Source organism: Mobula hypostoma, chromosome 19 (genome assembly GCF_963921235.1).
Source record: "Mobula hypostoma chromosome 19, sMobHyp1.1, whole genome shotgun sequence".
Classification (NCBI taxonomy): Eukaryota; Metazoa; Chordata; class Chondrichthyes; order Myliobatiformes; family Myliobatidae; genus Mobula; species Mobula hypostoma.
Genome location: NC_086115.1, coordinates 59,000,238 through 59,025,285, shown reverse-complemented (window position 1 = coordinate 59,025,285; position 25,048 = coordinate 59,000,238). Strand labels below are relative to the sequence as shown.

The following is a 25,048-nucleotide window of genomic DNA, read 5'->3' as shown; positions in this document are numbered from 1 at the left end:
GTTTTCTCCTATCATTTCGGATCTCCCCCTCCCACTTTCAAATCTCTTACTAGCTCTTCTTTCAGTTAGTCCTGACGAAGGGTCTCGGCCTGAAACGTCGACTGTACCTCTTCCTAGAGATGCTGCCTGGCCTGCTGCGTTCACCAGCAACTTTGTGTGTTGACGGTTTAATCTGAAATGTGTTTGTACTTCTTAAATCTAAATACGTTCTTAATTCTTAACAGGTTTGTCCCATCAATATGGTAACCAATTCTGATATGCAAAAAGTTATTTCTGAGGTGATAACTTTATTTGTCAAGGTGGCAAAATTATTTGAATAGCATGATTTACAAATTGATAATCTCAATGGAAAAACTAGGAAAATGTTCAGTTCTAGGAGCCTGCTGAGAGTGATCAAACCTTTGAAGAAATGGTTACAAAAGGAAATATGTATTTTTAAAATAACTATCAAGTTTTAACATTTTGAAAGGTTCTTTTAGAAGGTAGACAAGGACGTGAACAAGAACAGTTCAGAACATGTTATTGATGAACATTTGTGGTGATTCTGTCTGTTAAGCTGTATAAAATCCCATGACCCACTGAAGTTTTAATATTCACTTTGAAGGCAGAGAGCTGTCTTAGCATCAGATGAGAGCAGTTGTGATGAATGGAAGATTTTCTTCCAGAAGGAGCAGTTGTTGAAAAGTCCATGAATATCCAAACCCGGACTATTGACATGTAGAGTATTAGTAAATTATATAGAACGTAACATAGAGCATAGAAATCTACAGCACATTACAGGTCCTTCGGCCCACAATGTTACGCCAGCCGTGTAACCTACTCTAGAAACTGCCTAGGATTTCCCTACCGCACAGCCCTCTATTTTTCTAAGCTCCATGTACCTATCTAAGAGTCTCTTAGAAGATCCTATTGTATCTGCCTCTGCCACCTTCGCTGGCAGTGCATTCCACACACCCACCACTCTCTCTTACTCCTGACATCCTCCCGTACCTACTTCCAAGCACCTTAAAAATAGTGTTAGCCTATTCAGCCCTGGGGAAAAAGCCTCTGGCTATCTACATGATCAATGCCTCTCATGATCTTATACGCCTCTCATCATCTTATACACCTCTATCAGGTCATCTCTAATCCTTCGTCGCTCCAAAGAGAAAAGGTCAAGTTCACTCAACCAATTCACATAAGGCATGCTCTCCAATCCAGGCAACATCCTTGTAAATCTCCTCTATACTCTCTCTATAGTATCCACATCCTTCCTGTAGTGAGGTGACCAGAACTGAACACAGTACTCCAAGTGGGGTCTAATATATGGAACAAAGTCTATACATACTAAAGCCTCAGACTTAACTGCCCATTACACCACTGGCACTTAGGGCAGCGATGAAGGTATTTTCTTCATTGCTTGTTTCCATAAGAGTTTTGTTTCACCAGTCAAGGTTGATAGCCCTGGGCTCAACCCCTGAATCTGGAGGACCAGTGGACCACTCGTAGTCTAGCCCCTACACTTTGAGCTGTTTGGCATGGGTGACTGTATAAGAATTACCTCTTGTAACAATGATCAGTGAGGCACAGAGTGATCTGTATTTACTGACAAGTACCTTTACGTGAATTCATACACTAAATACCCTGTGTGCACACCCACTAAGTATCCCTGACTGTCCTGAATAGTCAAAGAATAGCAAAGGCATTACCCGGACAAAGGAATCTATACTGGCTAGGCGATACTGGCTAGGCGATCCTTGTAGTCCCAATTCACTTGCCACATGTTCCATGCAGGGTCGCTCACGCTTGTATCCGTGTTAGTTATTCTTTGAAGTTACAACTACCAGCACACATGAAGCATCCACTTTTATATCCATTCCTTATCAATTAAAATATTGAATTCCAGTGTTATTGGCCACAGGTCAAGGTCTGACCTTTAACACCTTGTTATTGGCTCTGCCCCAAGCCAGCATCATTTATTGCCTTCTTCCCAGCAAGTAACAGTCACTAATTTGTTCTCAATCAGCAATGAGCTCAAATCACTCCAGGCAGGCACCAACCCCAATATTCACAAACCTGCATGTTATATCCAACCAAAGAAAATCTCACAAATAACTTTTTACCGCAGATTACCTGGAGCATCATTGTGTCTTCTTTAAAACATTGATCAAGCCAAGCACTTCAAGTTCACGAAATGGAGAACAGGGTGTCTTCACAAAATGCCAGCCTCCATCCCCAAGCACGCGGCAAGAACAAAGACAATTATTCTGTCTGTCTGCTTCCACTGTCCTCGATTTATTTGAATTCACTGACTTGTAGACAGTCGTGCTTTCTGGCTGACACTACCAAGAGCCAAAGCATAAAGCCCTGACTCCAGCCAGCATAGCTCTCCACGTCATTGAGACACGCAAGCCTCCAAACCCACAATAAGGTTGTGGTCTTCCTGGAGGTGAAAGTTCAAAGCTCTTAAGAAAAAGTAGTGAAAAATGTGTGAATTGGCTAGCTTATGAGAAATGGAGGAATAATACTATGAGGCTGAGATGTATTCTAGGATATGCTGGGACACATCATCAGTGATGTAACCTGAGGTCATCAAATGTTTCGGGTCTTTCAACATCAGACATTCGTCCAGGCAAGGCAGGCAGGGTTGATCAGCCCTTAGCTTGTGTCCCAACAGCATTGGTCCACGGGTCATACATCTTGACCCATAGCCATCTGGAGGCTTGTTCAACAGCCCCTTCCTGATAGCTCTTTTCTATCCAGCCCTCATAATGCCAAGGAGTAAGTTCTGAACAACAAGCAGCCAGCAAAACCTCTGAACTCCACCTCTGTAGACTCACATCGTGCCCGCCACCCCTGTCTCTGGCACTGCTCTACCAGCTACTAATATTTGGCTTTCTTACATTCAAACGCTGTCTCAATATTAATAATTTTTGAAATCACTAGCATGGAAGGGACATTTTGTTACAAATACTTGACCTACTGAAACTGATTTTTAAAGAAATAAACAAAAATATGGCCTTATGTTAATAGAATAACTTGCGAGCAAATGCTTAAACAACTTGGTTGCTTTGAAATATATCACATAAAGGTAGAGTCATCATCATCGTTATGTGTCATGTGTTGTATGACATGGACGATCATGGTCTTTCCATGACTATGATTGTTCGAGGCAAATCTTTCTACAGAAATGGCTTGCCGTTGCCTTCTTCTGGGCAGTGTCTTTACAAGACAGGTGCTCCCAGCAATTATGAATACCCTTCAGAGATTGCCCAGTTTCAGTGGTCACATAACCAGGACTTGTGATATATATGCACCAACTGCTCATACGACCATCCACCACCTGCTCCCATGGCTTCACATAACCCGAATCTGGGGGGGGGGGGGCTGCTAAATAGGTAGGCACCTTGCCCAAGGGTGAGCTACAGGGTAGCGGAGGGAAGGAGCGCCTTGCACCTCCTTTGGTAGAGACGTTTCTCCACCCCACCATCCAAAAGGAAGACTGATCTTAAAATAATTTAAGATAAATAACATACCATGCAGGTGGGGCTAGGAATTTTTCCACCTCAATCAAATTCAAGTGTTAAGGCACACTTACCTCATGGGAATGTGGCTGTGTGGTTCAAACACCCGTCAGAAATGTTTGATATAGGTTTACCTTGGGTAGTTAGAAAAAACATCTGGATAATTTTCCATTGAAATAGTTGTGGAGATTGTGTTTGATACTTGTTAGAGTGTGCTTATTCTGAAAATTAGGCAGAAGGTGATAATTTCCATTAATATAGAAGAATTAGCAAATAGATGTGTTTGGAAGTTCATGCTGGAAAAATAATTTGCTGTAAGCTTTTTAAAGTGAATTTTACCATAGCAATAGTAACAACACATTTGTGAGGTTTACTGAAATATTTTCTCTGATGCAGAATCATTCAGAGTTATATTCTGAGGGAAGAATCTGGTGCATTGTCCTCAGAAGCATCTGATTTCAATAAAGCCCAACTGAGCAGACGTGGAGGAATCATGGCTTCACTTTACACTTCACATCCAGCAGACAGTGGTCTAACATTGGAGCTCTCTTTGGAAATAAACAGGAAGTTGCAAGCTGTACTGGAAGACACGCTGTTAAAGAATATAACACTTAAGGTAAGTCTCGGGCTGCTTGGTACATGCAGAAATCTTGCTACAAAATGATAAACTATTTAATCTACACTAGATATTATTGGTTGTCTGTTGTATCTGACAATGACAGATTTGTGCAGTTCTGTTGTGTGTTTATAGATGGCTGCTGAGTCTTAAGTTGTGAGCGACGTAGTCATCCACAATAAGAAAATAAAAACTGTGCTGGATCTGGAAGTGGAGCTACTGCTATTGCTTTCCTTCTTTGTCAGGCAGCAATTAGTACTGCTCAGCAACTCTGCTCCAGGTTGTTGTGAACAGTTCTAACCAAGACTTGCCAGCCACTCCAGTCTTGCGCACTCTGTGCCAACCGTCTTGGTACATGCCCAGCATGAGCAATTAGCTTTCACACTGTCTTTGAACCTTTTATGGGGCCTGCTTCAATTCTTCTTGCCCAGGGAAAGCTCACTATATAGTAGCTGCTTGAGAATTTGGTAGCCCTTCATGCGTATGATGTGCCCTGCCCACCGAGGCTGTGCTTTTACAATCATGGCTTAAACACCCATGGTCCCTGCCCTTTCGAGGACCTCTAGGTTTGTTACTGGTATACTAGTTAGTGAACTACAAAACACAATATGGATTGACTGCAGAGCGATGACTTCTTCCAGTGATGTAGAATCAGAATCTGGTTTAACATCACCGGCTATGTCAGGAAATTTGTTGTTATGTGACAGCAGTATACATAATAATAAAAGCTATAAGTTACAATGAAAAGTAGATATAAAAATAAATAATGCTAAAAGAGGAGGGAAAGTACTGAGGAAATGTTCATGGGTTCACTCTACATTCAGAAATATGATGGAGGAGGGGAAGAAGCTGTTCCTGAAACATTAGTTTGTGTCTTGAGGCTCCGATACCACCTCCTTGATGGTAGCAATGAGAAGAGGGCAGGTCCTGGGTGATGGGGGTCCTTAATGATGGATGCCACCTTTTCGAGGCTTCACCTTTTGAAGGTGTCCTGGATGCTGGGGAGGCTAGTGCCCATGATGGAGCTGGCTGAGTTTACAACGTCCTGCAGCTTTTTCCAATCTTGTGCAGTGGCCCCGCATACTAAATAGCAATGCAGCTGATTAGAATGCTCTCCATGGTACATCTGTAGACATTTGTGAGTGTCTTTGGTGAAATAATATTCTCTATTATGTGCATTTACACATGTAGAATTGCCATTTTGTTCAATGCTTGGGAGGCTGTCACTTTGAAATTATATTGGGTTAGAAGAAATCCAGGGAAAAGCACTGATGCTGGGAGGTGAGGGATTGAAAATAGCTTACAGGACGGGGTTTTATTTCAGATTCAGAATCATTGAGGAGTTGTAGGCAATTGGGCGATGGAAATCTATGACACTCTTTTTGAATAATACAGAAAACTAGATGCTGACAAATAGAGCTGCTTCATAGCTCAGTCATGACCTTTATTGCTATCTATGTGGAGTGTGCATAGATGGGTTTTATGCAGGTACACTAGTTTCTTCCAAAATGTACAGGTCCCTGGTGTGTAGATGAATGGTAGAATCTGGAGGGAGAATGTAGAATGAGTGTAAACATAAGACTTTATTGGTTAGAATGGACCTTTTGGGTAGAAGATCTTGCTGCATCACTCAGTGACTCTATGACAATAACATACGTGAGCAAAGCAATAAAATAATGATGAAGAGTATATTGACAGGTTGCACGACAGCCTGGTATAGAAACACCAATGCCCATGAATGGAAAATACATCAGAAAATAGTGGAAACAGCTTAGTCCATCATGGGTAAAGCCCTCCCTACCATTGAGCACATCTACATGGAGTGTTGTTACAGGAAAGCACCATCCATCAATCAGGGACCCCTCACCACCCAGGTCAAGCTCTCTTCTCGCTGCTGCCATCAGGACTCACACAACCAACTTCAGGAATAGTTATTACCCCTCAACCATCAAGCTCTTGAACCAAAGAACTAACTTCACTTAACCTCACTTGCCCCATCATTGAAATGTTCCCACAACCAATGGACTCACTTTCAAGGACTTTATGCCTCATGTTCTCAATACATATTGTTTATTAATTTATTATTATTGTTTCTTTCTTTTTGTATTTACACAGTTTGTTGTCTTTTGCACAATGGTTGAATGCCCAAGTTGGTGCAATTTTTCATTAATTCTATTACGGTGGTGCTAGAAGGTTTGTGAACCCTGTAGAATTTTCTCTATTTCTGCATAAGTATGACCTAAAATGTGATCAGATCTTCACTTTAGTCCTAAAACTAGATAAAGAGAACCCCATTTAATAAATGACACAAAACACATTATGCTTGTTAATTTATTTATTGAGCAAAATGATGCAATATTACATACATTTGTTGGAAAAAGTATGTGAAACTTTATTTGCAGTAACTGGTGTGCCCCCGCCCCCGTAGAGCAATAGCTTCAACCAAGTGTTTCCAGTAACTGTTGACCAGATCTGCATACCTGCTTGGAGGAATTTTAGGCCATTCCTCCTTACAAAAATGCTTCAATTTTTGGATGTTGATGAGCTTCCTTGCATAAACTGCTCGCTTCAGGTCCTTGAAAGTGAGTTCATTGGTTGTGGGATATTTAAATGATGGGGAAAGTGATGTTGAGTGAAGTTATCCCCTTTGGTTCAAGAGCCTAATGGTTGAGGGGATTCTTAACTGTTTCTGAACCTGATGATGCGAGTCCTGATGCTCTTATACCTTCTTCCTGATGGTAGCAGTGAGAAAAGAGCTTGTCTTAAGTGGTAGGGTCCCTGATGATGGATGCTGCTTTTCCTGAGACAGTGTTTCATGTAGATGTGCTCAGTGGTTAGAAGGGCTTTGCCTGTGATGGACTGGGCCGTATCCACTACTTTTTGTAGGATTTTCAGTTCAAGGGCATTGGTGTTTCCATACCAGGCAGTGATGCAGAGATAATATCAGATTTAGAATAGTAACAATATTGAATAAAAAAAAGTCCAAGTTTTTTTTAGCGTGTTGCACCAGACAGTCCGCCATTCTTGTTTGGCGCGTGGTGGCAGGATTGGTCTCCTTTCGGATTAACTGGGTCACAATATGAACGTTCCTGACTCGACCTTTATTTTTAAGAGGCCGAGTGGCTAGCTTTGCTATTGAAAAGAATTCTGCTATATTTTATTAGTAAAGCAAAACTGCTTACTAGATTAGATAAAATCGAACAAACAGGATCAATTAAAAGTTTGGCATTTTTCAGTCTCCCAGCCTAAATAAGGTGCATTCTAAGTTAGTAAGTGTCTTATAGAATTATAGAGGCTGTATCTGCAAATTGCCAACAGTTCTGGGATCCTAAGGCTATACAAGGGGACTGGAGGAACATTTGTTACACCCTTGGTGGAAAACAAAAATAAACCAAGGAATTACAAATCGCTTAGCTTAATATGATGATGAATGTTTTGAGGATAAAAATTTAAGGAAAAAATTATTAATTGTAAAATAAACTAGTAAATTAAGGGCGTTATGGAAAAGTTATGTTTGCTAATTAAACATTTTTTGATGTAACAGCGGGTACAAATGAAGTTTATATGATGCACGTACTTAATAACTTCCAAAAGCATTCAACATACATAAAAATAAACTTAGAAGTAAAATAAAAGCATCGATAATTGACAGACTGATGGGTTGAATTAAAACATATGATCAAGGGACAGAAAAGGGTTATGTAACCAGTTATTCTTAAAATTTGGGTGGGGGTTGGGAACGATGCAGTAGTATTCCCCACTATGATCGTTTTGCTGCTTGATCTACACTCTTGAGATGAACTTCAGTATTTCAATATTTGCAGATTATGTAAAATATAGAAATAGTATAAATAATGAGGAACAAGATGACAGATTAGTGGACAAAACTAGTACACAGTAGAAGAAATTTAGTAGAGAAGTGAAACATATTAATTGGAAAATGAGGAAAAATCATAAAACTGAAGAATATAAATTTAACCAGGTAGAGAATTGTGTTTTCTAATCATACAAATCTTCTGAAGGTGACATGACACAATGAGAAAGCTGTTAACAAGTGAAAGGGATTCTTAGCTTAATTGATTCCGTGTACTTAAGCAAGGAAAATAGATGGGACTTTTATAAAATACTAGTCCCTTAATGCATTCATCTTAATTTTATGACCTAAGATGGATATTCTGTCTAAGCATTCAGAGGACCAGTACTTTGCTTAAGCACTGTCACTGGAAGAATTATTGTGTTTTCAGGCATTAAAACAAAATGAAAGGTAAATTCTGCCATGTCAGTATCTCTAAATTGTTGATTGTTTAAAATAAAGCCTCACTAATCATAAACTCACTTTTTTCTAATCTGTATCCCTCCTCAAAATGGAGGTTAAAATACAAAGATTTTTTTTTAAAAAGGAATAATAAATCAGTACTACAGTAAAACTAGAATAGAGAACTGGGTAAGAAAAGCATAAAGGCAAGAAAGGTGAAGGCATGGGATTAAACAGAGCTTCAGATGACAAGTGTGAGGAGCAGGAGGCATTGCTGCGTGCCTGACCATTATTTGTCTTTAATTCAGATGTGCATTAAAATTGCCAACTATGTTTTATTCAGGATATTTGCTTTAGTTTTGTCGTATTAAAATCAGATGATCAGAATCTATGCCTTTTCCATTCTGATTCTTTTTCAGTAAATATATAGAAATGGTTTTCCAATTTAAGAATTAAATTGTTAACTTATCAACATTTAAATTAGCACCTAGAGCTGGGCCAGTAGTAAATGAGCGATCTCTACTTACTGATAACAATGAAATAGAGCTATCTTATTATAAAATGTGGTTCAGCTTTGACTGATATGCAAGTTTCTTCTAATTTTGTTACTCCTATGAAATTGAGTCATTTTCCCAGTAGAGTCGTAAAACACAGAAACAAGCCTTCAGTCTGTCCAGTCCATGCCGAACTATTATTCTTCTAGGTGCTACTAACCCGTACCTGTACCTTGGTACCCCTCCCTCCCATCCAAATGCTCATTCAAACGTCCCTTCATGGTTACAATCAAACCTTTATGTACTACATCTGCTGGCAGCCCATTCCTCGTTCACACCACCCTCTGTGTATAGGAGCTTTCCCTGAGGTTCCTCTTAAACATTTCATCTTTTACTCCTAACATTACCTCTAGTTCTAGTATCACCCAATATCAGTGAAAAAGCCTGCTTGCATTAAGCCTATGTGTACCCCTCCAATGTGTACATCTCCACCCAATTTCCGCTCATTCTCCTACACTTCAGAGGATAAATTCCTAACCTATTCAACCTATCCCTATAATTCAGGTCCTTAAGTCCCAGCAACATCCTTGTATATCTTCTCTGCACTCTTTCAATCTTATTGATACCTTTCCAATAGGTAGATGAACTACACAGAATACTCCAAAGTCGGCCTCACCAGCATCCTTTACAACTTCAACATAACATCCTGTACTTAATATGTTGATTTTTTATGATGCCACTTTCAAGGAATTATGGATCTGCATTCCTAGATCTCTCTGTGGAAGTCTTCTCTCCTTCCAGTCTGAATTCATTTCTTTTCTGTTGCATTTTTCTTGTCTGTAAAGTTTATGGGAAGCAGGACATCACCCTTTTTCAAATTGCACATACAGTATAACTGGAAAACACTGCAATCAATATGGGTAATCTTATTACAATATTTATACAAAGAATTCATTTTAATTTCTGTAATTTAGGATGTTGTTTACTAAAGTAGTAATATGCTTACTTCTAATGTTCTACATTGCATGAATATATTTTTTTCAAAATATACTTTATACTTTATTGTCACCAAACAATTGGTACTAGAACATACAATCATCACAGCGATATTTGATTCTGCGCTTCACACTCCCTGGATTACAAATATTAAATATTTAAAAATATTAAAAATAGCTAAAATTAGTAAATATTAAAAATTTAAATTATAGATTATAAATAGAAAATGGAAAGTAAGGTAGTGCAAAAAAAAAAACGAGAGGCAGGTTCGGATATTTGGAAGGTACGGCCCAGATCCAGGTCAGGATCCGTTCAGCAGTCTTATCACAGTTGGAAAGAAGCTGTTCCCAAATCTGGCCGTATGAGTCTTCAAGCTCCTGAACTTTCTCCCGGAGGGAAGAGGGACGAAAAGTGTGTTGGCTGGGTGGGTCGTGTCCTTGATTATCCTGGCAGCACTGCTCCGACAGCATGCGGTGTAAAGTTAGTCCACGGACGGAAGATTGATATAGTCAATGAAGAAACTGATATAACATTAATTATACAGTTGGTTTTGGTTTTCCAATGAATGTATTTTCAGATAGGGCCATACTAATAAATTTATCTCAGAATGTAATAATGCACTACTGTCAAAACTAAATGATATGCCCTCAGTCTTATTTTATTGAAAGAAAAGGGTTCACAAAATAAATGGCATTTTTATAATTTTTCCCCTTTAAACTTCTCTTTATTATTTATGGAAAGCATCTACAGTGAATAATTAAAATTATTATTTGCATGGAGGAACCACTGTACAGAATTTTTTTGTCCATGGCTAAACATCTGGGATCTAATACTGAGATGTAAAGTAAAAACAAAAGTTTGGGTTCAATTGCATTACTAAATTCTTTTTCTAAATTAATGTTTCTTTTTTTAGGTAACCCAGGTCATATCATTGAATTGCAATATTAGCTAATGTTTTGACGAAATGTAAAATCAAACTGTTGTAAACCTTGTGTGTCTCAATTATCTTCATTCTTTCCGTTTTCAAGAACTGCTGTTCTCTCCTGTATCCACTCCTGTTAAATGTGCTCTTGCTAGCCTACGTAGATATTTTATTCCATGATCTTTCTCAGAGATAGTTTAGTTGGGAGCATTCATGCATTTGATTCAGATGTTTCCAATTTCAAGTCCCACTCTTGAAACTTGAGCAACAACATCTTGGCTGACTCTACAATATGGTACTGAGGGCAAACTGCGCTAAAGAAAGTGACTTGTTAATCTGGCACTCTTTCAACTCTCCCAGTTGAATATAATGGGATCCCATGCAACAATTTTGAAGAACAAAAGAGTGGTCCACTTTAATCCAAACAATATTTGTCCCCCCAAGTATTAATATAGATCTTATGGGTACGATTGTCACTATTTCCTAAATTACAATAGTGACTTCAAAATTATGCTAATGACTGGAATGTTCTGAAATAAATATAAAAGATGCTTTATAATTACATTTTTAAGTCTCCATTTTCTGACTAATTTTATGTATAGTCTCATAGTCCCACCAACAGCAGAAAAGTCTTCAGCTACTTCAGTCTTGCTCCTCAAGATTCGCAATATTGGTCTCTTCTTTCTGAAATCTTTATTAACTAAATGTGTTATTTGGACAGCTTTCCTAATCTTCCCTGCCTAGTTTGCTGTTTGCTTTTCTTGGAGCTATTTTCAAAGATGCCTTAGAGCATTTCTGATGTTATCAGTTGTTATGTTTTTAAGAACATAAGAATTGGATCAGAATTAGGCCATTCAGCCCATTCAAGTCTAAGCACAGTATAATAGGGTCACTAGTTCACATGAAACTTCTGATGTGGTCTTACTACCCTTAGAGAACCAAGCCCAGGTTATTATTGGAGAAAAAGAAGTGCTTTTATTTAAGAACAGTTTATGCATGAAAAATTATGTGTATTTTCTGTTCCATATTGGCTGTAATTACTTTAAAATCAAACCATTTTATTTGGTTGTTTATGCTACCATTATGCTACCTATAGAGTATATAGGTTCCTAAGGTTGTCATAGGCGGGGGTGGTGGTGGGGATATGCTCCCACTACCTATAAAGTGGTCCAAATGGTGGGCATCTTCAACAGCCTCTGACAACCAAGTCCAACTCTTGGCCTTCACGTGTGGCTTAGCTACTAGGCCCAGCGGAACTGTTTCTACTGACAGAGAAGGGGCAAAGGCGGACCACTGGCACCTCAAACCAGTTGCTTTGAGCAGGTAGGGCTCATCAGCCTTGGACAGCAGCCAGCCTAGGAGAAGGAAAACTCTGATTTTAAACCTCCACTGTTTTGCGGGCATACCCACCCAAGGGTAAGGCTTCAGGAGTAAACCCCAAGGAAGAAATCCGGAGCTGGGGTCCCTAAGGCAGTTTGATGTTGTGTTACAACTTCACTCTGGCAACCTCTGCGACGACACTGGTGCCAGGCTGTATCAGTGCTTGTCCTTCCTTTGGACTACATCAGTGACGTGGAGAGGGGGAACCCGCTGCATGGGCACCAGCAGGTTCTTCAAATCTTCCCGCCCAGGCTTGCACCCTGGAGAGGACAGAGTCCACCAGAGGTGCAAACCCATGATCCCCTGGGATCAATGGCTGCCGACTACTATAGTACATAATTTATGCCAATGAACCATTGTATTTATTTATGCTACCATTGAATTTTCTAAATGATACAGTATACAGTACTGTGCAAAAGTCTTAGGCACCCTAGATTTTTAATATAAATTTTGTTTTAGATGTTTATTTTTTGTCTCCTGCATTAGTGTGACAAGAGAAAAGAGCAAATTTTAGATTTCCAAACATTCATTTTCCAAAGTATTAAATATTACAGGTAAATTTTTGTATTTTGTTAGAGTAACATATTAAGTAATAGACCATTTTTCAAATAAAACGATTACTTTGTAGGTATGTAGCCCTGTGCTTGGTTAAACAAAGCTAACAAACAGAATGTTAGTGATCAGTGACATAATGAGTTGAATGAGCTAAACTGATTAACTGAAACAGAAACGGGTGTAGAAGGAATCAAACTGGGTGAAGGACAACCAAACCAGAAGTTGATTGTGTGGCAGGCGTGACAAGTTTAACCTTCAAATCATCAATTCTTACACCATGGCAAGAGTGAGTGTAGCAGCATGCTGGTCATTCTGTATCAGCAAGGTCTCTCCCAAGCTGAAATTTCGTGACAGCCATTTGTTTCAAGATGTGCTGTCCAAGCTCTTCTGAAGAAGCATAAAGAAACGGGCAAATTCGATGACCAGAAATGCGGCGGTCAGCCATAGAAACTGAGTGTGGCATACAAGAGATACATCAAACTTACAGCTCTTCCAAATTGGAAGTCGTCCAGCTGCTATCAGCTCTGAACTCACAGAAACCACCAAGTACACCCCTCTACAGAGAAGTCTTGTTAGAAGTGGTCTTTGTGGAAGAGTTGCAGCCAAAACACCATTCCCCTGAAGTGAAAACAAAGCCAAGAGATACACCTACACACACAAAACACTAGGACTGGGATACTGAGCAATGGCAGCAAATGCTTGGACAGTCGGATCAAAATTTGAAATTTCTACCTCCTAACAGGAGGCAGTTTGTCCATAGAAGAGCTGGAGAGCACTCACGGATGAGTGTCTGCAGCCAACAGCGGCGGCTCCTTGGGAGGTTGAGGTTCACGGTACATTTATTATCAAAGTATTTATGCAGTATACAACTCTTGAGATTCATCTTCTCCAGACAGCCATGAAACAAAAAAAAACATGGAAGCTGTCCCAAGAAAACCTTTAGCCAAGCGCATAAGAATTGGTGATGCTGCTATGCACTAAAAATCTGAAATACTCTACCAACTGAAATACACCAAACTAGTACTGTTGATTGTTTCAAAACCCTTCTAAAAAGCTACTTTTTTAACTTGGCTTACTTACAAGAGTTCTTGATACCTGTTGATGTTGATTATATAATTTGCTATATTCAATTTAATTTTATTCTATATAATGCTTGTCTTTTAATTCTTAATTTTGTCTTTTTATGACTACATTGATTTACTGTTACAATCCATGTAAAGCACTTTGAACCTGCATCATCATGTATTAAAGGTGCTATATAAATAAAGTTGTTAGTATTTGAAGCAAACTGCAGATTTGTGTTAGATTCTTTTCAGTTACGTGGGTGAATTTTGCTGATTTTAATTGCTATTTTTGTTGTGTGGTTTTAATCAGTTAGGTAATTCTGGAAGTAGAATTCCATAGAAGTAACAAGTGCTCTCCAAATGGCATCACTGGTGTTTTCCACCATGTTGACTCTGTCACTCTTCCCAACTATTAATTTTTCATGTGGATTTTATATTTGTATCAAAAAGGTAGTAAAATATTTATACATTGTAGTGTTGTTAGAAATATTTGCAGAGTATTCTGGTTCTTAGATGAAATCAGTTGTGGCAGTTCCATTTGATTCACAAAATTCCACTAATATTTCAAATTTAGCAGTTTCAATATTGAGAATCTGTAGAAGTGTTGTTGCAGAGTTGAGATCAAATCTCCAGCAAATTGCTTTGATGGTAAAACACAGAGTATATTTCTTATTCTTGTGATTTCTTCCATGTCATTCCATGTATCAGATCTATTTTTTTTTATTTTTAATGTCAGTGGTCATTTGGAAAGAAGCAGCATGGCAGGATTAGCTTGGGACTCATTCATTTCAGAAATGGACTTTGCACATTTAGCACAAGGTGGTGCTGCAGTATTAGAGTATGTTAAAAAGATCTGCTGAAATTGTACTATGATATCTCCAATTGTACTATGATATCTCCAATTGTATACAAGGCATCTAGAAAAAAGTCATCAAGTGTCGAGGCTGCAATATAAATTTTTCAATGGTTACTATCAATAATGTAACAACTAAACAGTAAAGGACAAACTTCACAATGTGATCTTTAATTACAGGAAAACTTGCAGACACTGGGTACAGAAATAGAACGTCTGATCAGGTGCCAGCATGAATTGAAACAGCAACTAAAGAACTGAATTGGCACCGTTCTCTGTTTAAGCAACTCCATTGTGAATTCAAGGGAACAGGTGTTGGACAGGCTGAGGTCGTACATCACTCATGACTCGGACAAGTATATATTATTTGCCTTCACAAAAGATAATGTTGCATCTACTAAAACACAGGTTTGGAATATTCATTATGCTGCATTGAACTGACTTCTGTGAAACATTACTTTCTGAAGCAAGTTTTATGTTAACACTCCAAGATACCAATCATGTAACTGTAATCTGCTACAAAAGTAATGAATGAAGACTGCTACAATCAGCTCAGAGTAACAACTATTGGATGTTGATCATTCTTCTATGCTCTTTGTTGTTCTTAAAAAAGCAATGAATACCATGTCTCCCTAGATGAGAATGTTTAATCATGAAGGTTTTGGGACTATAGTGCAATCATACAATGCAACACTGGAAGTTTTCAGCTAACAACCTAAGTTTTTATTTTAGTATTCATTTGATTTCAAAACTCAAATAGGGCTGAGGCAATGAAGTGCATATCCATCCAAATGTCTGACAAATTTCACATTCTTACTTTAATACTGACAGTACTTCAAGTACAACTTTTCAGGAATTGAATAATTTTATTTCTCTGAATTGTATATGTAATATGAATTATTATGTCTGTTAGGCCAAATTAATGGATTCATAATCCAATTAACCAAATTGCACCTGAAATCTAGTAAGGTCAGGATATTTGGCTGTTGATTGAGTTATATTTCATGTAAGTGTATGGTCACTTGTTATAGTAGAATGTTAGCAAAGCTGATAATGAAAAATGGTTTAGATTTTTTTGGGGGAAATAGTAAGAAGGGAAATTTCAATTTGTTGAGAAGGAAAAGATGATGGTAACCACACAAAGGTCAGTGATCAAAACTAATTTCTCAAATTGATACAAATAATCTATTGATCAATGTGTCATTTTCAAATCCCTCAGTTGGAGGATAGCATTCTGATGTTGCCCTTGGATAAGAATCGACTTCTTTTTAAAAAGAAAGCAGTTTTTTTTTCTTCTGTAAAATCTAATGGAAATGCACTTTAAATTCAAATTGTTGCCTTCCAAATTGCACAGTTAATGTCTGTTATTGTAGTACAAATTTCTGTTTTCAATATTTCAAATATTTTTCTTCCAATTCATTCACTATCTGTTGCAACAGTAATGTAGTTTATTTTGGAAATTCATTTGTAAAATTAAGTTGTAGATACATTTCTGTATAAAGAGGAGTTTTTAAAGTTTTAATCTATTATATGTATATATGGCATACTGGATGAATAAATTACATTTTGTGTCTTATTTTGCTGCTATGTTAGATTATCAGATGATTAACCTCAATTTTAAAGGGAAGTAAATTCTACGAAATTTATTTGGCTTGTCTATAACGTGTGTATTGCCCTGTTGTAATGGAAACAGCACATGTTCCTTCAAAGCATGAAGCATGGTTCCTTAGAGTCATAGAAAAGTACAGCACAGAAACAGGCCTTTCAGCCCATCTAGTCTATGCCAAACGGTTTAAACTGCCTTCTCCCATCCACCTGCACTGGGACCATAAGCCTCCATAGCTTGTATTTGTTTGACATCTATCCCATGATTTTATAATGAAAGGAGAATCAATAAATTAAGTAGCAATTCCAATTTGAATTAATTAATTTTACCCAAGGAAAAGAGCAAAGGAAATTTGTTTTCCAGGCCTCAATGTCCTGTTGTGCTTTGCAGTCGACAATTACCATTAGAAGTGTAATCACTGTGTTACGGTAGAGAAAGCAGTTATTACTGTGCACTGCAAGATCCCACAGACCAACAAATAAGTTAAATGTTTGTAGAGTATAGCTCCTGGCAGTGTCCCTGTGATTTTATTTTGAGTAAAACTGGGAGTGTTTTTATGACTGCCCGAGAGAGCTGTTAAATGTTCTATCCAAAATCTTCGGCAATGTATTCTCTGATTTTGGGAAGAAAAATTGCCACTGTAGCAAACACAAACTTCCTTTTCTGTTTGGTATCTGTTTCTGAAAAGAAGTTGGTGTTACTTGGAGCAGATGGGTGATTGAATTTGAGACATTCAGATAACTGTATGCAAGAGAATCTAGTGTGCTGGACCAGTAGATAGGTAATAAAAAGCTTTGAGAACGAGCCTTGGGGGCAGTAAGGGTGAGAGGAGTGTATCGGAGATGAAATTCTGTTTACAGCCTCTATTTAGAAAGAATCATTTCAGCTTAACTATACCAGATGAATTTTGCAAGCAATTGATTATCTCATGCAAATACTAAATTGTGAATTTATTACTTCATTGTTTTAGACACAGTAAAATTCCTACGGTTTTACAAATACTTCAGGGTTGTTTTTTGTTTTCCCTTAGAATGTGAGATATAGATGACCAACTTTATTATGTATAACATTTGAAATAGGAACTTCATGCCATAAACATTCTGTTAAACATCCGTGATTATTTTTCTTATTTTAAGTGTAAACTGGCATTTCCCATGCTCTTCCTCCCAGTCTCTGTAACCCTGCTGCAGCATGATAGTAAATGTAATCATCTGAAAGTAATTCCTTGTAAACTGAGTTTTTTTAAATGCTTATTTTCCTTCCATTAGTAAAGAGCTGTTTTAAACCCCATTTACCTCTTTAGGCATTTGTGGTGAAAGTTAGAAGGGAGGGGGAGGAATGATTTGACGTGGTTTAAGAGCATCTGTCTCTTGCTTAAATAAAAGACTACCATCAGTCTCTTATTTCTTCATTGCTGCCCATCTGTAATGCTTAAATCTGGACAGGATGGTGTACTGAAAGCAGTGCCTCTGTTTGTTGATGGTGCATTCTGCATTATGATCTTTATATTTTGAGGACAGGAAGTTTTTTGATACCTATTAGTGCTTAGGCCCAGGAGAGAAGAAGATACCTGTTTTGAGGAACAGATGGGTAAGTTGGGGCTTTACTCATTGGCATTCAGAAGAATAAGAACTGATCTGTTTGAAACAGAAGATTCTGAGAAGGTTTCAAATTCTGAGATCTTACTCCTTGAGAAGAATCTGGATTTGTGGAGGAATGTTTTAGTAAGGGGCCCAGCATTTCAATGGATAAGGAAGAGCTTGTTTTATCAAAAAGTCATGGCCATTTTGAATTTTGCACCTTGGAGTGCTTTGCAAGTATGTCATTTAGTATATTAAAATCTAAAATAAACTTTTGATCTATAGCAGAGCTAAGGGGGACAGACAGTAAAGTGGAGATCCTACTGAATGGTGGAGTAGGCTCAACAAGCCCTATGGCCAATTCTTTGTTTCTTATGTCATAGTACATCCTTATGGGTTGACAAAACAAAGACAAGATCTTATGGCATACAGTACTAGTCATAGGCACCTTAGATTTTTATGGTTTCAGATGGTATGCCCTCTTCATAGCCCTGATCTAAACATCAAGGAGACTGTCCAGGATTACCTGGAGAGACAGAAGCTAGCGAGACAGCCAAGGTCTGCAGAAGAACAAAAACACAAAATACTCTGCAGATGCTGGGGTCAAAGCAAAACTCACAACACGCTGGAGGAACGCAGCAGGTCGGGTAGCATCCGTGGAAAAGATCGGTCAACGTTTCGGGCCGGAACCCTTCGTCCGAAACGTCGACTGATCTTTTCCACGGATGCTGCCCGACCTGCTGAGTTCCTCCAGCGTGTTGTGAGGTCTGCAGAAGAACTATGGCAAGTTATCCAAGACGCTTGGAACAACCTACCAGCTATTTTCTTTTAGAGCTGCACAAGTGTACCTAAGAGAACTGATTCAGTTTTAAAGGCAAAGTGTGGTTACACCAAATACTGATCTGATTTAGTTTGTTTACTGCTTTTTATATTTTTTTGATATTTAGAAGCTTTGCATTTCATTATTTTTAAAGCATCTATACAGGTTTTTTTTTAAAAGCTGTAAGTACATGCAAACTTACTGCTTTTGAGTTGCAGATTTGATGGATAAAATAGACCCAAGAAGATCGCTACCTTTCAAACATCAGGAGTCATATTGCATTGAACCATAAAACCGTTTTAGTAGCCCTAAACAACGCCAATCTGGCAATGCAACAGACTTTCAGTATTGCACTAACGTATTAGCATAGATTGTATTTGAACTCATTTTGCAGTTTGGATATGCTATTTCTGACCCTCTCTTATGTCAGATTGATGTGATTATAGTGTCTAACTTTTAAGGTGTATTATCCAGCCATCTTTAGGTGGACAGTTTGTTTTCCATAAACCAGAATTGGCTTTGAAATGATCCTGCTGTTGACATTGCAGCTGCCCAAACACATTGCAGGATACTCCAAATGGTAAACATTTGAACAATTTATAATGGGCTGTTCAGTTATGTGTCTTTTTTAAAGGTTAGTTCATTTATTTTGGAATCATCCTCACAGCAATCATGTAAAATATGGTCTGACAGCTTGCAAACAGAATGAGCAGGTAGAAAAGTATGGTATTTCCCTTCATTAGGATCCTGAAGTTCAGATGTTACCATGGGACAAAGTTATTTGGAACATGAATTTGCTTGCCTTAATATTAAGGATTTTTATCAGACGCTGCTCCTTAACTGCTGTGAATATTGCCAAAGAGCAACATTACATGAACCGTTAGTCCATAAGCAAATTAGACCATTTGGGCCATTGAGTCTGCTCTGCCATTCTATCATGACCAATTTATTATCCCTCTCAACTCCATTCTCCTGCTTTCTCCTCCTTTCTTCCATCCCCTTACTAATCAAGAAACTAGCAATCCCTGCCTTAAACTTACCCAGTGACTTGGCCCCCACTGTTATCTGTGGCAGTGAATTCCACAGATTATCGACCCTATCACGAAAGAAATTCCTCATCTGTTCTAAAGGGACATGTTCAGTTCTGAGGCTGGGACGGTTGAGGGTAAAAGTGGTACGGTTGTTTACCAGGCAGCAGTTTGGACCTCAGTCACCATTTGGAGGTGACAACCCAAGTACAACTCCTGCATTACCAGTTTCTATCATCTTGCAAGGTTGAGATATTTGATTTTGCAGCAACTGCTGTGCCCTAAAGACACAATGGGCTTGGTTATGCAACATTTTGACATAACTCTGAGCCTTTCAGCAGTCGAGGGCAAATTGTGTGCTGACAACCAGTGGGGGAAAACGACGCCAGACCAGCAAGTGTTTAAGTTCCACTCACAGCACGCTGGGGGAACTTAGCAGGTCGGGCAGCATCCGTGGAAACGATCAGTCAACGTTTCGGGCCGGAACCCTTCGTCAGGACTGAAGAGGGAAGGGGCAGAGGCCCTATAAAGAAGGTGGGGGGAGGGTGGGAAGGAGAAAGCTGGTAGGTTCCAGGTGAAAAACCAGTAAGGGGAAAGATGAAGGGGTGGGGAGGGGGAGGGGAGCGGCAGGGTTTAAGTTACCTCCGCGTGTTTGGGGAAAAGACGGGAGATAGCAGAAGCCAACAGGTTTTCAGAAAGAGGTTCCAAGTGGGAATACTTGTGTAAAAAAAATCATTCAGTAAGCGATACTATATGCAAATAACCATGACAAGAGCTTCGGACAGGTGCTCCGGAGGTACCTGGAGGCCGAGATAGCGGCCTCTTGGCGGTGCGAGCGGCCCAGCGGCCGGGTTTCCACTGGAATTTTATTCCTCCCATCTCGATTCCCTTTATGTCTAAATCTGGTCCAATTTCTGACGTTCTATAATGCAATTCGGAACTAAAATGTACACATTGTTTAAATTACAGCGGAAGCACTTAAACTAGTGCTGCATTTTTAAAGTTTAAATTGTGTACCATCTATTTAAGTTGTGTATTTTTACTGACGGGTAATGTGAAAACCTACAGCCAGCTTTTGACTGGCAGGTAAGACAGAGTATAATCGGTTTACATATGACCGAGCTGATTTTGAATACTGTATTTTAAGTTAACTCGCGAGAAATAGGCTTAAGTTTTCTCCACAAATACGTCGACTGTACCTCTTCCTAGAGATGCTGCCTGGCCTGCTGCGTTCACCAGCAACTTTGATGTGTGTTACTTAAGTTTTCTGCTTGTATATTGACGGGAAGACGGCAAGGCGACTTCTGCGAGTTTAAGCTTACCCGAGTTTGTTTTATACCGTCGGTCATTAATCAGCGAGGAATGTTAGAGCTGCCAAACAAACAATAAATTTAGCCGTCAACGCTAGGCGTTAAACATCTTCGCATTGGGCCTTCAATATCAGTCCGAAGAGAGCCTTTGAGTACATCCCAATGAATTATACATTCTACAAGCCCAAGATTCTCTTTGTGCGACCGAACTCCATTTTTCGCTTGTGTAAACTGCATCAATCTTAACAAAGTCACCTCAGCAGAAACAAAAACATCAAACCGCTAAGCGGTAAGAATTGTTGGTTTTAAATTTTGAGTTAAATTCCCGACATTCGCAATGCGTGTTCTCTCGGCCAGAATTAAGCAGCGATACAAAATGTTATCCTTACGTGCTCATTGGCATGGACATACAGTAAACATTACAGATATTGCACATTAAAACTTGCTCCCACAACGAAACGACGTCAGTTTTTTTAAAAAAAAGAACTTTGCATCAACAAGCCTTATCATCCTCCAGTGCCTCATGTATTGACTGAGGGCGATAATGGAGCCACGGCGGACTCGGCGTTCATTTATTGCAAGATAATATAAACATTAACGTGAAATGTTTCATTACGTTTATTGCACGTATACCAAATAGCCACACATTTAAAAGGTACTACATATAAATATTCGCGAAAAAAGCAGACGCTGTGACAAGTATGTTATACACGACGGCACGTGAATTTGATAACTTCTTGGTAAATGCTACAGTACAAAATAAAACTCTACGATTTTCCCTGTTTTCCTCACCGAAACCTATACCTTGTTTCCGAAAATCTAGCGGGAGATTTTTACCACAACTTTACTAACGTTAGTATATTAATTAACTTATATAGATAGTGTCCATATTCGAAAAAATACCAACTCCCCGGGCCTGTATGTAGGTTAAGTTGGTCCTCCGTGGAACTTAACTTGTATTAAATAAGTAACAGTCACATCTTCATCCATCTTGAGCACTGTTAAAAGTTCAAAGTACATTTATTATCAAAGTATATGTACAATTTTGAGATTCGTCTTCTTGCAGGCAGCACTGTCCACTGAGACTGCAGGTTAGTTCACCTAGTTTTAAATATACAAAATGCGACTTGTTTAATATAAACAATGCCTAACATAAATACACCTGTACACAAACTGTACAGTCGGAGGTAGTCTCAATCAACATACACGCTTACCATGAATTTGGTAGCACATTCTTGAACATCGATAATTCCAAAGCTCACACAGCACGATAGTAAAGGTGAAGTTGGGGGGAATCATAGAGTACTGCAAGATAATGAATGGTTCTTTTAAAAAATCTTTAAGTCTGTTTAGAAAGTATAGCCACTGTGGTCAAGTGTTTTTCCCCTAAAGATCATGGTTGCTCCGTTACACATATTATAAAGTGTTCAGTAACAATATCACGATAAAAGTACAGTATTGTTGTTCCTCGCCAAAGTGCCACGACCATCTCTATTAAGGCAATCGAAGTGAAAATCCAGGGGCCCCACGTTCTGCGTTATCTGAAATCTCTTCACTTGTGGAATGCAATGTAAACAGAGCAAAACCATTTCAACTGCAAACTAAGTCAGCCTCACAGTTCGTTCCTTTACTGCCCCGATTATCCCATTCATCGCCAGTGCCTGCCCCGCCTGAGAATGCTGTATTCCCTACCCTGGTCCAAATCTTAGTGTTGATATGAAGTAGTCTTCTCCCATATTGCTAGAGGCGAACGCTTATGGAGAAATCTTGCCGCGAAAGCTCGGTGGTTTTTACAATGATCTGACGCGTACAGAAATACACAGCAGATGACACCTCTCCAGCCACGTGGCTTCCAGTCCTTCGAACCTGCTTTAACCTCACAGACCGCATTAGGTGCGCATTTTCGGTTGGGGCTGCTAGAACTGTGACTCTTCATCTTCCTGCCGGAGGTTGTCCTTCAGAGAGCTCCCATCGGCCCCATTGCTTTCCCGCGTCCTGCTCCACTCTGTCCAATTCTCTAGAGTGCTGGGATCCAGCGTACTGCCAAACATTCCCGAGCAGCGGGACAGTTCCCCAGAGCCCGAATACAGTCTGCTGTCCGCGGCGCTGGGGCAGAAAAGTAACCTTTTAAAGGCCGCTCTGAAGTCGGGACTTTTGCAGTAAATGATGGGATTGAAAGCTGAGTTGACGTAGCCGAGCCAGTTAAGAAACAGAAAGAGTTTGCCAGGGATTATGTCAGGGCGGAAGGCCTTCACCACATTTGCCACAAAGAATGGCAACCAGCAAAGGGTAAACGTCCCCATAATAATCCCCAAGGTCTTTAAAGCCTTGTGGTCCCTGATGGCTATAATCCTGGAAGGTCTCCTTCGGCCTGCCCTGCCGTTTGGGATGAAGTGGTTGGTGTAAAATCTTCCCTCGCACTTGTCGATCTTCTTCATCTGCTTCTTGGCTTCTTGAAAGACGCGAGCATAGACGAAGATCATGATCAGCAGGGGCAAGTAGAAAGAAACAATGGACGAGGCAACCGCGTAGGCTTTATTGGTTACGAAGTCGCAGCAGCATGGGTCATTGTAACAGCGAATGGCATCGGGGCCGTCATCTCGCCACCACTGCATCATGATGGGGAGCAAGGAGATGAGAGCAGAAATGGCCCAGACCACGCACACGATCACTCGCGCCCTGGTTTTGGTGAGCAAGCTCTGGTAACGGAAGGGCGAGATTATGGCGATGTAACGGTCTATGGCGATCACGCACAGTGTCCCAATGCTGGCTGTCACACACAGCACGTCAACAGAAGTCCACATCTCGCAGAAAACTGAGCCGTACAGCCATTTACCTCGCACCACAATTGTCGCGCCGAGTGGGACCACTAGGAGACCCATAATCAGATCTGCACAGGCCAGAGATACAATGAAAACATTGGTTAGGGTCTGGAGCCGTTGGTTCTTAGCTATGGCATACACCACCAGCAGGTTGCCCAGCACAATGATCAGGACGATGACTGCCATGACTGTGCCCATGCCTATCACCCACTGTTCAGAGAAGTCTTGCTGATGAGGTAGGTTTGGACTTACCCCGTTTGCAGAATTGACAAATATTATGGCAGTTGTCTTATTATTATGACAATCCATAGAGGAGAGTCCGTCCCCCATTGTGGATGCCGCTTGTGGAGGAGCTGAAAAGAGGCTGGAGTCTCATTTGCACGTCTCCCCGCTGATGTTGCTTTCTTCCCGCATTCTATTCCTTTGCCGCCAGCAACAGGCGGCTTGCTTCAGATAAGCGGCCCGCCCGCCCCCTTACGTTGCCAGGCGGATAATCCAATGAGCTGTTACCCTGCTCTCTCCCTCCCTCTGCCAGCCCCTTCTCCCAGTCCAACAGCCTGGTGCGGAGCCCGGACTCTCAGTAGCACCAAGCAAACTTTTGAAACCATTGCCTCTGGATGCTTTGCAAATTTTCTTTAAGGATCTTTCCAAATTGTGAAAATGGTAAAAAAAATCTCCGGACTTTGCAGAAAGGTTAAAGGGTAAAAAAAAAAATCTCCTTACAACGCTAAGTTACTAAGGAGCGTCGTAGCCGTTAACACATGATACCTGTTCTACATCCCAGTTTATAATTCTCAATTAGCAATCCCATGGAATTAACCTGATAGATCTATTCACACAGTGATGGTAAGTCTCCTATTATGTGTCCTTGAGCCAACCGCAGATTGCATGTACAACTCGTTTTAACTTCTGCTGCCGCTGAATACGTCCCACCCTTTTTCTTAGCAGAACTGTCCGAGAGATTATTTGCTGTGTAGCGATTGTACAGTATTCGTCTGAAACTCATAATGCAATTAAAGTAGCAGCCACAGATGCAAAAAAAATCAAGCTCTTTGCAGCTCGTCGAACAATGTCGGTGGCGTTTTCTCCTTGTGCGTCTGCATGCAAACCACGAGATGCGTTTCAGATCTTGAGCTGTTAAAGCGAAGATTTCAATAATGAAAGCAATTTAGACATAATAAGTATACTTTAAGTCCATCAATCCAATTCGTTTAAGTCTATATACGGTAGTCTTCTGCATTGCA

General features: G+C 39.7%; 2 protein-coding genes across 8 annotated transcripts in view; one reads left to right on the top strand and one right to left on the bottom strand.

The window, feature by feature from the left end:
• ccdc186 (coiled-coil domain-containing protein 186) overlaps positions 1-17,465 on the top strand; it is a 114,989-nt gene extending 97,524 nt beyond the window's left edge. For all 4 annotated transcript variants that reach the window (XM_063071996.1, XM_063071997.1, XM_063071995.1 and 1 more), the window contains 2 exons: positions 3,900-4,119; positions 14,819-17,465. In XM_063071996.1, coding sequence (XP_062928066.1) covers positions 3,900-4,119; positions 14,819-14,899 — 301 coding nt within the window. In that variant the 3' untranslated portion in view covers positions 14,900-17,465. The remainder of the gene's footprint in view (positions 1-3,899; positions 4,120-14,818) is intronic.
• Positions 1-24,209, bottom strand: part of adrb1 (adrenoceptor beta 1) — a 43,716-nt gene extending 19,507 nt beyond the window's left edge. For 2 of the 4 annotated variants that reach the window (XM_063072002.1, XM_063072000.1), the window contains exon 1: positions 22,197-24,209. In XM_063072002.1, the coding sequence (XP_062928072.1) occupies positions 22,899-24,134 (1,236 nt within the window). In that variant the 5' untranslated portion in view covers positions 24,135-24,209 and the 3' untranslated portion in view covers positions 22,197-22,898. Of the gene's footprint in view, positions 1-21,629; positions 22,084-22,196 lie in introns of those variants that run through there. The other 2 variants (XM_063072001.1, XM_063072003.1) reach the window with 2 other exon arrangements.
• Positions 24,210-25,048: the final 839 nt, after the last annotated feature.